This window comes from Lynx rufus, unplaced genomic scaffold (genome assembly GCF_022079265.1).
Source record: "Lynx rufus isolate CCGP_SWC_20201006 ecotype Redwood Valley unplaced genomic scaffold, mLynRuf1.p SCAF_2, whole genome shotgun sequence".
Classification (NCBI taxonomy): domain Eukaryota; kingdom Metazoa; phylum Chordata; class Mammalia; order Carnivora; family Felidae; genus Lynx; species Lynx rufus.
Genome location: NW_025814834.1, coordinates 19,584,035 through 19,601,318, shown reverse-complemented (window position 1 = coordinate 19,601,318; position 17,284 = coordinate 19,584,035). Strand labels below are relative to the sequence as shown.

Genomic DNA, 17,284 nt, shown 5'->3' with positions numbered 1-17,284 from the left:
CGGCGGCGGGTGGCCACCTGAGCTCCTAAAGGAAGTGGGGAGCCCCTGCAACGGGTGAGGGGAGGCGGGGGCTCACGCCTTTATACCTCATCCAGCTTCTCTTCCAGCAGGAGGGCCCAGAGTGGCCCCCGGGGAGCTGACAGGAAGGGGAAATGGGTCTCAGGACACTGAAATTCCATTCTGAGGCCCACCTTACACCCTCCCTGTCACCATACCTTCCTACCCTGTCACCCGCCCCCTATTGTCTCACTTCCTCTTTGTATCCAAGGTGGGCAACATTTCCTTCTGAGACTCTTTCACTACAGCAGGGTCAAGGTGAGACGGGAGGGGCAGCAGAGAGATACCACCAGGGTTAACTTGGAACCCAACTGTGTATATAGGGCTTGGAGATGGCGGGGGGGGGGGGGGGGGGGGGTGGTGCCGAGGACGAGGTATGGCTTCTCCATGGTGACAAGGGCAGGAGCCAAGTGGTAGAGAGGCCAGTGGGCTGTGGTAAGGAGCCCAGTTTGAATTTGACCTCTGAGCCGGGCCATTCCTTGTCCCTAAGATAAGGTTCTCACTGCAGCCTTGGGCGGGCGGGGATGGGTCCAAGGCAGAACGGTGCCACCATCTGGACAACTTCAGCATCGCACCCTGCACCCACCCACCCCAAGGTGGCTCTCAGCTGTAAGGGAAGAAGATTCTCTAAGGGGCCGCTCAGGTCTGCGGGCAGCTGGCAGCCCGGCCACAACCCACTGGGGGCTTTAGCTACACACCAGCCCTCTCTGGCTGGAGCTCCATTTCCCTGGAGCCAGATTCTCACTTGTCTCAGGAGCCTCAGAGGTGAAGGTGAGGCAGAGAGGGAAGGGCCCGAGCCAGAAAAACCACAGAACCTGCACACAGATGAGCAAGGCACCCAGTCCTTGCGCATCCCTGCCCCCAGCCCCTGCCAACCCAGCCAGTTAGAGAACTTTCCTTTTCTAAATGACCCTCAACATCAAAAACCCTGCCCACAGAGAGGACTTGGATCTAGCATAGACTATGAGGCCAGCCAGTCCCGAAGGCACACCCAAGTCTTGCCTCTTGTTGGTCTCGTGACCTGTAACAAGTCACCACACCTCCCTGAGACTCAGTTTCTCCATCTGCCAAATGGGAATAAAAATACTTACCCTGCAGGGTTGTTGCAAGGACTAGATGGGATCGTGCAGGGACATTAAAAAAAAAAAAAAAAAATCCAGCTCAAGGCCTAGCTTCGAGCTAGAACTCAAAACATGACCATTTCCAAGGGTATGCAGCCACCCACATCCTCTCTCTGTGGCTTGCGCATCCGCCCACGGTCCCTACCTGTCGCTTTATGACTTCGGTCTCAGGCACCCAAAAGCATGATTTGCTGGAAACACCCACAGTGACCTCACAGCGGCACCCCCATCCCTAGCCACCCCCCCCAACAGGCCAGGCATACCTGATGGGCTGGGGGTGGGGCTGGACACTCGGGGTGACTCTGCTGGAGCCCTAGGACAGAGAAAAGACAAGCGGCATTATGGAGGAGGCTGGCGGAGAGATGTCCCCCGGAGCATCAGGGCTGCGAACAAACACAGATGCTCTTATTTCTTGACCAACATTCCAGCGCGGGCACCCTAACATCCAGGCTACACAGCAACCTAAGGCCAAAAGCGACCAAGGCCGATCACTTGTGAGTGTGCATGCGAGCCCCCAAAGGGCCCAGCTCTCCCTCCCCCGGGAAGGAAGAAATCCCAGATGCTGAGAAATGTCTGGGCTGGTGCCATCTGCACTGAGTACACGCTCAATAAAAGGGTTTCAAAATGGACGGAAACACATTTCATCTTGATTCCCTGGATGCTGTAACCGTAACCCCCAGGGGAGAATACTGACCGCGAGCATGACAGAAGGAAAGACCGGTGACAGCAGCCTCTGTCCTGCTCTGAACCTTGACCCCCTGACCACCACCATCCCGCGATTCTCCCCTTCACAGCAGCAACAAGGGGCCATTGGAGCAGAAGTTGTGGCTTGAGAGCAGCCAGGGGCGGCGTGTACACACCGAGACCAGTGCTGGGCAGCAAGTTACCCTCCTAAGGACCCACCGCCCACGGGGTTACCCCCTCACCCGCTCCCCTCTCGAGGGTTGTCAACCGGCACAAATTTAGGCAAACGGACCCCAGTTCGGGTCCCAAACAGCCCAAGACGACCCGATGGCACCGTGATGGAAGCTAAGGGTCACCCTGCCGGCCGACCTGGGAGTACTCAATGCTCTGGATCTCTGTAACATCACACGTAAGATGGGGCAATCCTTACGGAGTTGTTTGAAGATTAAAAGGAAGTATGCATATAAGGCACCTCTTCATTGTTACTGTTACTGCATCTAGTACAATTAACAGGGTGCTTACACATACAACCAACATTCACCTCTATACACAGAGCCCTGCATCACCTCTCCCCCCACCTGTCAGCCACCTCACGTGATGCAAAATCGACCGCCCCACTTCTAGATTCCCAGGCCCAGCCAGGGCTCTCCGAGCCCATCGGCACCTTCCAAATATCCCTGTGCCTCCCCGAAACCAGCCTTTCCCCACCACCAAGTTGCAACCACGTCTTGGAGGAGACAGGACCACAGTCTACCAGGGAGAGGAGAAACTGAGGCATGGTGACTCACCCCCAAGTCCTGGGGAGGCTGACAACTGGCAGGACTCACCCTCAGACTTTGGGTTTAACCACTGGGGCCCTGAGGAGAGCAGCCGCTTTCGCCTCCTCCAGGCCCCTGCAGGGCCGACAAGGCAGGGGCGGAGAAGCCTGGAGGCCGGGCTCCTGGTAGTGCCCAAAGTCAGGGCAGCCCCACTAAGAGGAGGTGTCTCCATCCAGCCACCCATGAGAAGGCTGCACCCAGAGCCCCCTCTGCGTGGGCTACAGCTCAGCTCCGAACCACTCAGCCTCTGCAGTAGCAGCAGGAAGAACCAAGTGGGGCTGTTGGGGAGGAAAGTGTCTGTCTCCACAGCCCCCTGGCCTTGACAACTTGGGTTTGCATGAGTCAGGCATGGCGGGGGGGGGGGGGGGCGCGCGGGTAAGAGGGATCATGTTTGGTTTTCAAGCCCCAAACCAGGCTGTTCCAAAACTACCCGCCCAGAGGAACACAGAGACCCAACACTTCATCCGTCTTGATTTCACTGGTCCCTGATGAGGAGTCGCTGGACCGCCCCAGGCCCCAGGCCCTGCTCCAGGCCCCGGGGCCACCCTGCTATAAATAGCCCCTCGGGTTTCATCTGTTGCTGATCCACAGCCACTTTGGAGGAGGCCACCACAGCTGCCTCGAACAACTGGAAGTCACAGCTGCAGCCGAGGCTTGCAGTGTGGTCAGGGCCATGGGTCTGGGCTCACGGAGCTGCAGGGAGACAACGTGATATTGAGGCCGGCTTGGCGAGGGGACTGGGGAGCCAAGGGGAGCCAGAAGCCTCCTCGGGTGCAGGGGTGAAAAGGAAGAACGGGACAGGAGAGCTGGATCCCGTTTCTCCACCCCCCTCCCAAAGTTACAACACTCCACATTCCTTAACCTCCCCACCCCAAAAAAGCCAGGGAAGATAAATAAAAACTTGGCCCCAACAGAGTCTGGCCGTGCCGCCTCCAGAGGTGATAAGACAAAGTCCAAGCCGGCTCTGCTCCAGGCCGGCCAGGGAAGGGGCAGCAGGGGAGGAAGCTGCCCTGGACCGTGACCCCACCAGATGACAGGGACGGCAACAGCTGGATGGTCATCCCCTGTTGAATCACTGGGCCGTCCTCTAACTGACGGGGCTTCCTGTTTTCTGCAGAGTTCGAGGACATGTGACACTCGCTGGCAGAAAGCAGACACACGGGTGACAAGCCTGAGTCTCGTGGACGTGAAGAACCACACATAGTTGTGGGGGCGGGGGGTATGAGCAAGCGCGGCCTCACGCTCCAAAACACACAGGTGACCTCACACATGAGGCCAGAGATGGGCACCCCCAGCACACGCCTCAGCACACACACCCTCTCTGAGAGGCTGGGAGCCCCCTGAGAGATCAGTCATCTCTGCTGTCCGTCATCACGCTCCTTCCCTCATTCCAAAAACCCTCGCTGAGTGCCACCAGCTGTGTGCCAGGCAACGTGCTAGGCGCTGGGGACCGGAGGAGGCGAAATCCCTGACCTCAGAGAGCTTATACTGGAGCCGTTCTCTTCGAGAACAGGCATGAGACTCTGCTGCCGGGTCTCACTGGCCAGTCTGTAAAATGGGTATAGCACAGTGCTCGTGTGATCTTGTGTGATTCACCTGTTCCACCTAAAGCCCCCAGGGGAAACTACCAGAGGGCTTTACAAAAAGTACTACAAAGATTTTATTTTAAAAAGAAAAAACAAGCTCTCTGTCAGCCTGTAATCCCATTCTTCTCCTCTCTGGGGCTCTCAAAGCCCTTTGCCCATTCGGCTTTACCTCCCCCCCCAGCTTCTCCCAGGACAGAGATCAATAATACAACTTTGATCCAACTCCCTAGGCACCAAGAACGCTCCCCTACAGTCATCACCGAACCACGGTCTCGCTTTCAGTAAGAGAACAGCATGAAAGGAAGTTCCACAGCCCCCCCACCAAAACGGTGTCTTACTTCTCTACCAGGAAGTTCCTCCTAGTATCTAACCCTCACCCTTCGTCCTGCAGATCCAGCCAACTCTTTTTGCCTTGGTCCCCACTGCCAACAACCACTCGGACACTTCTGAGTGGCTCAAGGTCTGTGGCCCTAGGTTCTGTTATTTGCCACCACCTTCTCCACCATGCAGCAAGGAGCGGGAACCCCAGGACCTGGGTGGGGTTGGTTTAGAGCAACAACTGTGTGGGAAGAGTCCTGCCTGCCTTTGAGGTCCACAGACCAAACACAACAGCTCTGGACCAAAAGAAAAGCCGTTTCCTGAGCCCCAGTCCCCAGGGGGCAGAGTTGGGAGGAGGGTCCGTAAGAAACACCAGGGGCCACGTCAGGCAGCCAGAAATTGGTGCCCAATCTACGTCAGGGGCCCGTCCCCATTCCTACCTCTCCTCTGGGGGCCGTGGCCACCCCCTCCCGCCCCCACCAGCCCCTCCAGCCACACCCCTTCCTCTCTCCTTCCTGCCCACCAGCCTGGATTTTTCCAAAACAGAGTGCGACACAGCACAGCATCCACAAACCTCTCTACACACAAGCCCTGCTGGAGGAAAACAGCCATTCCGGCCCTGTGAGTCCTGGGCCACGGGCCAGGGACAGGAAAACAGCTCAACAAACAGGCCCAACAGCACGGCACTAGGCTGAGGGCCGCAACTGTGCCGCCTCTAGCACAGGTCTCCTCGCACGGGGCAGACTGCGGGGGTCCCCCATGGCTGAACAGGGCATGGACCAAAGACCCTGGGATCACCCAACCTGAGACAGGTGTCTGGGAACTTTAGACACTAGGTTTTCCCTCCTCTGCAGCACACAGGCCATTCTAGAATCCGCTCGCTCGCTTAGTGTTCCCTTGACTAGACTAGCTACGCCAGAAGTCACAACCCTTTTCCCACATCCAGACAGGACACAACCCTTACCCACCTTGGCACACATTAGACACACGCGCATTCATCCCAAATCAACAAACTTTCCTTCTAAAAAAAAAAACCTCCCGTCCCAACTAAAGGGCCGCTTCTTTCTTTCCTGGGACCAAGGTCATACCCACCATCACGTCAAAAAGTTCTTCATGATGTCTAACTTCACTCTCTCTTGCTGCAGCTTTCCCTGACAAGCTATGTCTGGCCCAGGCTGGGGCTGGGGGAAGCAGCAGCATCAGGACCTGGCCGTAAGTGTGCCCAGGCCATCAGGTAAAGGCTTTAGTTCACACATCATCTCCTGGCCAAGGGCTGGGAGAGCAGGGTACAACCAGATCCGAGCAGCAAACCCAGGAAGGGGTGGGGAAGGCACTCGTCAATTCACTGAGCCCCTTCAAGTCTCTACCTCCTCATCTGAAAAATGGGACCAAGGGCGCCTGGGTGGCTCAGTCACTGAAGCATCCAACCTTGGCTCAGGTCATGATCTCATGGTTTGTGAGTTCAAGCCCCACATTGGGCTCTATGCTGGCAGCATGGGACCTGCTTCAGATCCTCTGTCTCCCCCTCTCTCTGCCCCTCCCCTGCTCACTCTTTCTCTCTCTCTCTCTCAAATAAATAAACATTTAAAAAAAATTTTAAATGGGACCATAGCATCCACCATAGGGGTGGTGTCTGGGGATCACCAAAATACTCAATCCAGCTCTGGGCCCTTGGTCAAAATAACAGTAATAAGAATGGCTAATATTTATTGAGCATATATTATATGCTTTGGGTGCACTACTTTAGTTCGTCCTCAGCAGTAGGTACACACAAAGCCTAATTTCTGACCCACATCTCAGCCCCCAAAATACCGCAAACTTGGACAAGAGTCCCTCCCCAACATGTGCACTCCGTGCCCATAGGACCCACGCGTACCTTGAACAGAGCCTTCCCCACTAATTTAAGAGGCATGCTCCCGCTCCTCCTGGACAGGTCGTACAGCCCCAGGGACGCCTCCGCCTTGCAGGGCTGGCCATGAAGGGCTGCCCCAGGGCAATGTGGCCGTGGCCACGGGCTCACCACACAAGGGCGGCCGCCTGCAGGCTCCCGCAGCCTGAGCACCTCCCTCTGGGGCCCTCCCCATGGCGGGTCAGGCAGCTGTCAGATGATAGGGCCTCATGCCATCAACAGCTCCCCCTGTGCCAACCGCCAAAACCACTCCCTGTTCCTCTGTGGATCAGGGCGAGCAAGGATGGAGGCCAGCATAGGGGCAAATTGTCAGACGAGAGTGGGGAAGAAAGAGAAAGTCCCGACTGTGTGGGGTGTCTACCCCGGGCACATGAGGACAAGCCCAGACACGAGCACCGCTCAGAGCAGGGTCCCAGGAGAGCCCCTTCTGCCCTTCCCAGGGGTCTCTCCATTTAAGCAATTTGCCCATTGACCTCCACCAAAACTGCCCACCAGGAAGAGCCCAGAGGGGTCAACGGGCCCAGCTTCCAGCTTCTTTCTCCAGAATCAACGGCACTGAAGCCACAAAGAAGATCCTGGCGTTTGCAAAGACCCCTTTTTTCCAAAGAAGCAGAGCTTATAATTCCTCAAGGTCTGATGACCCTCTGTGAGCCCAGGAGTCCTTCTTCGCCTCTGTCCTTAGTCCCTCTGCTATAGCTCTGCTAGTATCCTGCTCACCACCGAGCCAGACCTCACAGCACACCCTCGCTGCCTCCCTCCCCAGCCTGGAGCACTGAGGTCTGGCAAAGTGATGGGCAAATGAGCTCTGGATCCAGCCGAGCTGGGAGCCAAAGCCAAGACTGAGGTCCAGTATGTAAGTCCATGGGGCTTGTTCACCATTCCAACCCCTCCTCCCCTGCTCAGCCATAGCACTCAGAGACCCCTGCCTGTCCTTCTGGAAAGGAGGTAAGGGATGCTTCAGCAAGGCAGGTAGTATCCATCATCCACACCTCCAATCCCCCTGGGGCACCATGAGCCCAGCCAAACCCTTCCCTTCCCCATCCCCATACTTACGTCTTCCTCAAGGCTTTTCCGTGTGTTTCCACCCCGGAAAGCTCCTTCTCCCTGGAGACGGAGAAAAAACACAGTCAGAGAGGGGAGTCAAGGAAAGTAATCAAAGGGCACCCTCGTTTTTCACCTACTGGGATTGGCAGGGGTTGGGGGTGAGGGAGCTGGCAGAAGGGCCTCGGAGGCAACTTAGTTGTGTGTTTATCATTTCTTTGTCCACTAAAAGCCCCTCAGAGCCAACCAACCGTCTCATTTGTGTTATGATTTTCCTCTTCCCATTTTGTAGGTAAGAAAACTGAGGTACAGGCAGGCTCATGAATTGCCAATGGCCACACAATTAGAAGCCTGAATGAAGGGGGCACCTAGGTGGCTCAGTCGGTTAACCGTCCAACTCATGGTTGCAGTTCAGGTCATGATCTCGCGGTCTGTGAGTTCGAGCCCAGCATCGGGCTCTGTGCTGGTGGTGTGGAGCCTGCTTGGGATTCTCTCTCTCCGCCCCTCCCCTACTCCTGCTCTCTTGCTTGCTTGCTCTCTCAAAGTAAATAAATAAACTTAAAAAAAAAAGAAGCAGCTTGTATGAGGCAGGATCTGAACACAAGCCCTCCAACTGTAAGCCCATTATTACGTGCCGGCCATTGCCAAGAGATCCCCCTCAGCTGCTAATCTCGGTTTCCACACTCTGGGACCCACCCACTCTCTTCCCTTCCTCCTCATGCAGCCTTGAGGAAATTGGAAAACTGTCTGTCTTTCTGCTAAGTCAGAAAGTTCTGTTTGGAAACATCTGCCCGGCTTTCTCACATTCTACATATTTAATAAAGAAACCCACATTTAACCACTGGCCTCTCCCACCTGCCTCCCTAATTCCCTAGCAATCCATTTCCGAACACGTAAGTGATGTCAGATGCCCAGGTCCCCACGTGACCCACAAGCCCATCACTTCCCCCCAAGTTCCCCAAGTCTACTCCAGAAAGATGTCCCCAAACACATCTGTTCACTTTCCCCCAAATCCACCTTCTGCTTTCTGGGCTTCCCACACTATGCCCAGACTGTTTCCCACACCTGCTGCCACTCACCGTGTCGGCTACATTCTTCGGGGCATTCTCAGGGTTGATGGGCTGCAAAACACAGGGAGAAAACAGTGTGAGGCCTCAGGGCGAACAGCTACAGGTTGGGTTTCAGGCTGGCTCTCTCCCCAGGGCTGGTGGCCATGAGGGGCGGAATGCCTCTTGAAGCAGGGCCCATGCCGCCGACCCAAGGCTCAGACGTAACCTGGCTAGCCCCATGCTTGGGAGGCAGAGTTCGGAAAACGTAAAATAATCCGACTGGTACTAGAACGAGCCAGCTCGACGAACCTCTCACCAAGGCCTGTGATTCAGTTGCTGACCCCTCCAAAAGGAACACAGAGAGGGTCAAGGTCATGCCTATCCCTACGTGCCAGCCATCTTCACCTGTACTGGCTCATTTATTCGTGACGAGAACCCAGTGAGGTGGGTCCCATTATTACCTTTGAGCCCCCACTTCACAGAAAAGGACAAGGTAAATGAGTAGCCCAAAGTCATCGACTACTACTGGCCACAACAGGATTTGAACCTCATCTTGGGACTCCGCGCTTCGTGGTCTTTGTGTGAAATCCCCACAGTCCAGGATGAAGTCTGCCAGAGACTTAACTCTTCAAAGCACCCCACCATTAGCCCTGCCCCAAAGCTCTGCCCCATCCAGACCTGTCCCTAGATCTCCTGGTTTATTCCCACATTCAGGCCTTTGCTTGCGGAATGGCTCCTGTGTCCACACTCTTTTCCGACAAGGTCTCCGCCCCGAGGCCCTTCCTGAACACCCAGTAAGGAGGACTCCCTCCAACCTTGGAACTCCAATAAGCCTGCTCTCTGTGCTATGTCTCTGGTCCTTCGGGTATAAATAATCTCATCATGGGAATATATCTTGTTCCCCAAATACTGTTTTGTGAGTCTTACTCACCTGCCTCCAAAAAACATTCAAAGCAGCATTTTTACCAACTCAGCTGCCATATCCCTCACGCCGGGGACTGGGATATATGTGTAGCCGGCCACCAATACATGCCGGCTGATCCTGTCCTGATGCTGATCCTGGACTGATCCTGTCCCTGATGTTGACTCCACCCTTTCCCTGCCAGGACAACATTAGTGTTTCCTACTAAAGGGATCCTAAAAAGCGGGTTCCTTGGACTCCCCCATACAGGAGAGAAACTTCCCATTCCAGATCCAATTCCTGCCTACAGTCTCGAGGGCTCTGTTTCCCACCCAGTAAAGTTCCAGGGGCCCCTGAATCACACAGAAGGACGTGAGCATGACCGTGAAGGTTAGAAAGCAAGCCGTTGCCATGATGAGCAGGAACCAGCTTAGGACAGTGTCTCAGAATAGGAAACGCCTGCCCTGACCCCATTCCTGGTGAGCTACTCACCCCTGTGGAAGACAGGGGAAAGGACAGAATGGCCTCTGAAAGGTTCTGGCATCAGGGAGGAGAGCTGGGCATGGAGGAAGAAAGCCAGCTGGGATCAAGGTAGCACTGCTCTTTCTGGAAATGGCCCAGACCCCTTTACCCCTATGGCCTGGAAGATGTGAGGCTGAGGCCAAAACTTCTCTCCAGAAGATGAAACTTCCTGAGTAGTTCATGGCCAAGGCAATGTGGATGGTTGAGGGAGGACAGGGCCCAGGAACAGAGTAAGAGATGGGGAGGCAAGTTAGCCAGCGCCTCCCAGGCCCCAGGTCAGCCCGCCTGGAGTCTGAAGATGACTCTGGAGAAGTAAAGATGTCACATTCTACTCCCTCTGAGCCCAGCCCCAGTCCTCAGCCACCCTCTTCCAGCCCCCACTCCCGGCCCACAGGCCACCCGGCAGGGGCAGTCTGGAAATCCCCAGGGACCGCTATCCCAGCCTGAGCTCTAGGAGCTGCCTGCTAACTGGGGCCAGGTTCTCTCCTCAGCCTCCAACAACCACCAGCCCCAACCAGGGGAGTCCTCGGCAGTGGTGCCCTGACCCTCCCACTATCCCTTCTGGTCCAGGGCTCTGCAACACTCCTGTGGAGACTGTGGCTAAGCAGGAAGGCCCAACTGCCTCCTCTCTGAGCTGTTCGAGCCTCCAGGAAAGGAGGAACACTCCAGGCAGGCTGATCCCAGGGACCTTCTGTGTGCAGAGTCTACACCACAGAACTGAGATTTGAATCCAGATCTCCCAACTCCAAAGCCCTTACTCTTAACCAGCCTGCCTAGACAGGTTGGGGGGGGGGGGCGGCAGGGGTCAGAAAGGACAGAAATCGGGTAGGACGGAAAAGGTGGGGACAAAGTACCTGCCCCAGGCTCATTACAGCCCCTTAGGAGGCCCTCATCCTGCTCTGGGTAAAGCCTCCTGAGAGGCCTGACTCTGGGCAGAACAGGCTGTGAACTGGGCGGGCAGCGGGGAGGGGAGGAGAGGAGGATCTCAGAATCCCCTGGAGGGCTGTGGACATACAGGTGGCTGGGCCTTGCCCAGAGGGTCTAATCCAGTGGCCCTATGGTAGAACCCAAGAACGTGCATCTCTCAAAGGTTTCCAGGCGCGGGGATGCCACTTTGAAAACCACAGGTCTAAGCTAACAGCGTTAGCAGCCAGGGCCCCGTCCTGACTCTCTCTGCTACTAACTTGTGACCCCGAGCAGGTCACTTTGTCCTTGCTCCTCAACAGGGCTGCGGAGCGCTATTTTGTGAGCACCAAATGAGACGGAGCACATTAAGCACTTAGAATGGGGCCTGGCACTTGGAAGCTCTCAATAAATGTTAGCTGTTATTTACCGTCTCCACCCTGCACACTCCCAAGGCCCACCCTACCCCGCCTTGACCCTCCTGCTCCACCCCTCCCCAGGGAGACGAGTCAATATTAGAAACCACAGGCCTCAGCACTGCAAGAGAAACTTCCCTCCTGGCCAGCGATCATCTGAGCACCAGCCCCTCGGCCCCCACCCCTTCCCCAGGCCAGCTGGAGGGCGGCCACAGGGTCAGCCATCAGATGCCTTCGACTTAGTGGTCGACGTGCTTTCTGAGAAGATAAAAATTTCCAAAAACCCCTCCCGAGCTAGACACCCAGTGTTACCCTGCGGTGTTTGCAAATACAGCCCAGCATGCACACTGAGCTCCCCACCCCTCTGTCTTGCATCCCAGTCCTCCCAGGTTTGAAGTCCTGCTTCTCTGTCCCCCAGGCACCGCCAGCCCTGGGGCTTCTGGGAATGAAAAGGGCAAGGGACAGGGAGCACAAGGTCAGGGTCTTCCTGAGGCTGCCCCCGCCCCACCCCCTTGACTGTGCTGTAGGGAAGCCCCCAGAGCACCCCAACCTGTGGGCCCTGAGCTGGCCGACCCAGAGCTCCGATGGCCACAGCGACCCACTCGGCCTGGGCTGTCAGCCCACCTTTGGGACGTGGATACACACCCACTCAAACATTCTTTTTCCCCATTCCCTGGTTTAGTTTTCTTCTTCGAACCCCTTGCTCTCCAACACACTATGTATTTTACTTGCTTATCTCATTTAGGGTTTTCCTGCCCCACTACAAGGTAAGTCCCCATAGCCCCCAGAGCCTGGGGCGGGGCCTGGTGCACTGTAGGCCCTCAGCAAATAGCGACTGAGTGAGTTAACCACGAGAGCCCTTCACTATCTTCCCTGGCCCCCTGACCATGCTCACCCCTGACCGTGAGGCTGGTGCCCCCAGACCTCCTGGAGCCGAGCTCTCTGACCTCTATCTTTGCTTGGATTTTGGCCAAGACCTTCTTACACACACACACACACACACACACACCATCCTTGCACACCACTCCTCAGAACACCAGCTCTGACAAGGACCTCAGACACCATCTCCTCCCTCCCTCCCTGTTTCACAGATGGGGAAACTGAGGTGCAGAGAGGTCTGAGTCCCCCAGCCTCTCGCGGGAAGGTCCACGGCAATACTGGGGTTGGCACCCAGGTCTCTAGACCCCACCGCTGAGCTCACCTTGCTGACCCTCACCCCAATCTCTAGCCAACCTGCAGGACGCATTAGCAGGAAGGCTCTCCCCTACCTTCCCCCTGAGGCTCAGCTGCAGAAGGATATAGCAGATGAAGCCCAGACAGGGAGGGCACCCCTCATCTAGCCCCACCCCTACCCAATCCCAGCACAAAACCTAGATCTAAGGACCCCAGGCTTTCCGAAGCTGAGGGCGGTCAACTCACACCCCTGCCAGGGGTCTTCAGGAATCCTCCTTGCCCCCAGCCAGGACAACGCCAAGCAGGTGGCAGGGTTTAGACCTGGTGCCACTTGATGGCCAAGCCTTGCTCTTCACAGATCACCCTGCTCTAGGGTCCCAAACTCTAAGTCTGCAGCGAGGCAGGGACTAGGGTGAGGTGCTTAGGGCAGAAAATGTAAGGAGGCATTCACTCTCACGCAGTTCAACGTGCACCCACACGACCCTGAGAGCAACATGCCTTCTCACATTTTCCACCATGGGTGCCTGACCTGCCTTACCTCTTCCTGGCCCTCGTCTGGGGATGCCTTTTCATAACATCAGCACAATAACAGTAATTGTTCATTGAGTGCTAATGATCTGGGCGTCATATCAGGTTCTTGACTTTCACGATCGTCAATCCGCATCACCACCCTGTGAGGTAAGCAGGACCCCACTTTACAGTTGAGACAGAAGGTCCAGGAGATTCAGTAACTTGCCCAACGCAGCACAGCTAGTAGGGAGGAGGGCTGGGATTCGAACCAGGCTCCCTCACCGTCTCTCGGTTCTAGCTCCCCTCCCTGGCAATGATCTTCACTCACTGAGAGTTCCTCTCAATCAACTGCCCTCCTGTTGGGAACAAGCTTCTGTGACTTAACGACTAATTGTCTCGGACCCTCAGGAGGAAGAGACTCCTCCAATGCACTGCCATAGGAAGAGGAGGAAATGGGCTGCAGTAGAAGACACTGAGATCAGACATCAGAGAGAACTTCCTGAATGTGAGGGGTTGTGAACCACAGGGCGGATAAGGGAAACTGTACATCCTTTCCTCAAGTTTTTTTTTTTCCAAAAAAAGACACAGGCACGCCCCCTCCATGCATGCATACCCACCCCGACTGTGTGGGCCCGAGGGGCTGGGTGGCCAGGATGCTGCCCAGGGGTTTGTGCAGTACATATTGGTGGCCTGCAGGGAGGGTGGGCTGGGGAAAAAATGTATCTGTGGGCTGCTGTTGTGGAGGAAGGAAAAGGCAAGGCAAGGGCCAATGGGGGGAGGCGGGTGGATGCCCAAGCCCAGGGCTGGGGGGAGGGGTCTGGCGCAGAATGCAGACTCAGCCTCCGGAGGAACATTCTGTCCAGAAATTCCTCACACCCTCCTCCCTTCCACCCCTTCAGCCCTCCCCACTCTTGCCCCCTGGGAGGCCTGGAATCCGGGCAGTTTTTCAGGCCCAAAAGACCCCATGACATCACATCTACTGCCATGGCAACGGGCTGTGAGGTCACAGGCAGTGCTGCCTTTCAGGAGTGGGGAGAACAGGTGGGAGCTGGCAGGTAGGGCCAGCGGGGGGCTGGGGCGTCCTCAGCCCCAGGACCCACGGCAGGTTATTCCGGGCTCACTTGCTCCATTCCAGAAATAGAACCCTAAGCAGATGAAAGGAGGGGCTGGTAGCATGAGGGAAGAGCAGAGAAGCGCCATTTCCTGGGCACTTAGAGGGGGCGTGGCCGGGATGGCACTTTACAGACCCCACAGCCCCAGGGGTGGGAGCGGGACCATCACACAGGATAAAACGAGCTGAGGCAGCAGAGGCTCTCTGGAACCCTTCTGGCAGATGCAGAAACTGAGCGTCCAGGGAGGCTGGCCAGCTCTACGTGAGCGCAGGTCTTCGCCTCAAAGCCTGTGTTTGCCCCCCACCCTTCGTGCTAATTACGGCCATCCTGGGAATGGGGAGCCACTGGGGCTGGGCATCAGCACTGGGTGCAGGGGGCTGGAGAGAGGGTGTGGAACAAGCAGGGCTAGGCCCGGCCAGGGTAGGAGGGAGGCCAGCAGCCTGGTTCCCCCCGAAGTGTTTGAGTGAAGTCACTCCAGGGGCGACATCCTCTCCTGGGCAGGCCTAGGCCACCAGAGAAAGAGAACAGGCTGGGTGTGATTAAATGGAATGTGATGCCTGATTTTCCCCGCACCCCCCAGGGAGGGGCCCGGGCAAGCCCACTCCTGTCCTCGGGCCGGCCCCAGTTCACCCCGAGGGACCCAGAGCACAGCTCCTGGCTGAGAGGGGGCAAGGGCAGGGGTGGCATGCACACACCTGGCCAGGCCAGGGGGGAGTACTCCCCCCAACACACCTCCTACCCCCTGCTCCACCTGGATGCTATTCTCCCCTCAGCCAGGGCGCTGGGAGTCCGCTCGGCCCTTCGTCCCTGCCCCTCTGGCCACTCTTGTCGAAATCCTCTCTGCCCCCCGCCAAGCACCTGTGCCAGCCTCCCGTCACCCAGCCCTCCTCCCGCAGCCCCCTCGCCACCCAGCCACACCCCACAGCTGGCAGCAGACTCAGATCCAGCTTTGGGTCACTTCCCCACTCACGGACCCATAACGGCCCTACTGCTTGGCTCATCAAGTTCAAGTTCCCCTGCCCAGCTTGTGAACTCCTCCCTCATCTGGCCACACATGCCGGGTTCACTCTGCCTCCATTCCTGCACTCAACCAGTTCCACCAGCATGCCCAGCCAGGGCCACCAACCAAAATGAGACAGGATTGTCTGGCCCCACTTCCCCTCCCCCCCAACCCCACCCAGCAAGGGCAGACTGGCCAAAAATATTTACCCTGGATTTGCCCTGGCTCCCAACGGTAACTCACACCAAGGCCCTACCCCCTCTCTGTCTCAGCTCTCCCTCCTCCTTCCCACCTCTCTTCCATTTGCTCACATCTTAAACTGGACCTGGAACGGGAGACAGACTTCCTCAACTACCACAGCACAACCTGATTGCTTCTTTCCCTGGCTCCCAAGTACCTCTGGTCAGACCCCCGCCCCCAGGCGGGCACTAATTCATTTCCACCTGATAAATCTCTCTCTCCCCCCGCCCCCACTAAACGTGGCTCCAGAGGGCAGGGCTCCTGAGGGCAAAGGCCTGACTTTGGCCCCTCCCAGTGGAGGTCCCAGGGGTGGTGGTCAGCCCATTAGTGGACGCCTTGGCCTCCAGGAACCATGTCCCTTCACAGCCCAGTCTAAGGGCAGGACCTCCCCCAGGACTGCCACCAGGCACTCCCCAGAGCAGGGACCTGCCATCAGCACCGGCCTCATACCTAACAGGTATCAGTGAGTATGGGTTCCAGCAATAGACAGAGACTCTCCCCGATGGCCCCGCTGGGCCATTTGAGGTGTTAGAAAGCTCCTCTTCACATCCAAGTCTCCTCCTCTTTCTAATAACCTCCACCTACTAGGTTCTACTCCGGAGAGCAAGAGAAAACAAGCCAATCTGTCCTTCCTCACGTTCTTACTCCTATTCCGCACCCACTCCATCCATATCTTCCCCTCTCCAGACCGCACAGCCCTTTTGCACAAATTGAGATCTTCAGCCTCCCTCACCACTCTGGGAATCTTCCTTGGAATGCAATGTCCTGAGTTTGCGCTCTCCTTTAAAAACCAAGGCTCTATGGGGTTCTTCTGACATTGCTCTGTTTTCTAGAATCTCCCAAGATGGTCACTCATGGCACACAGTGCTACAAGATGAAATTTCATCAAGAGACTGGCGTCCAAACTGAAGTGACTCCTAGCCACTCTCCTTAACGGAGGGCAAGACGGCAGCACGGGGGCTGAGGGTTCCGCACACTTCTCCGGAACCGATTAACATCACATCCTCTCCTCTTCCGTGAGGCGGCATGGTGCCTTCTTCCCTCAGATCCGCCCCTTGGGGAAGTCATCTGAAAATCTCAGGGCCACCACCTCACACCCACGAGGATGGCTGCTATCAAGAAAACAGCATTATTCGCAATAATGAATGTTAAAACATGGAAACACGGAGGAAGCTCAGATGTCCGACGGGGGAACGGGTAAGCAAAATGTGATGCACGTACGATGGAACATTATTCAGCCTTGAAAAGGAAGGATATTCTGCCAGCACAGCACGGCCTTGAGGACATCCTGCGAAGTGAAACAAGTCAGTCACCAAAGGACACATATTACATGATTCCGCTGACATGAGTCACTTGAGCGGTCAAATTCACAGAGATACAAAGCAGAATGGTGATTGGCAGGGACTGGGGAAGCGGAGGGGGCGTTCTGTTTGATGGGTAGAGTTTTGTTTTACAAGACAAGAGTTCCGGAGACAGACGGGTGATGGCTGTACAGGAGTGGAATACTCACTTGACACCACTGCCTGCGCTCAAAAACGGTGAAGACCGGGGGCGCCTGGGTGGCGCAGTTGGTTAAGCGTCCGACTTCAGCCAGGTCACGATCTCACGGTCCGTGAGTTCGAGCCCCGCGTCGGGCTCTGGGCTGATGGCTCAGAGCCTGGAGCCTGTTTCAGATTCTGTGTCTCCCTCTCTCTCTCTGCCCCTCCCCCGTTCATGCTCTGTCTCTCTCTGTCCCAAAAATAAATAAACGTGGAAAAAAAAATTAAAAAAAAAAAAAGAAGAAGAAAAAAAAAAAAAACGGTGAAGACGGTGACTCTTACGCTCCGTGTGTTTTACCACAATAAAGAAAAAAAAAGTCAAAAAATATTTTTTCAGGGCCTTACTGGACCAAACAGTGTTAAAGCCCTCTCATTCCTGTGACTCC

The 17,284-nt window shown here is 56.1% G+C and overlaps 1 protein-coding gene across 1 annotated transcript in view; it reads right to left on the bottom strand.

Annotated features, from left to right (window-relative positions):
• Nucleotides 1-17,284, bottom strand: part of TNS1 (tensin 1) — a 225,763-nt gene that overhangs the window by 89,551 nt on the left and 118,928 nt on the right. Inside the window, exons 5-7 of the mRNA XM_047084469.1 lie at nucleotides 8,614-8,655; nucleotides 7,547-7,597; nucleotides 1,442-1,491 (exon numbers count right to left, since the gene is read on the bottom strand). Coding sequence (XP_046940425.1) covers nucleotides 1,442-1,491; nucleotides 7,547-7,597; nucleotides 8,614-8,655 — 143 coding nt within the window. The remainder of the gene's footprint in view (nucleotides 1-1,441; nucleotides 1,492-7,546; nucleotides 7,598-8,613; nucleotides 8,656-17,284) is intronic.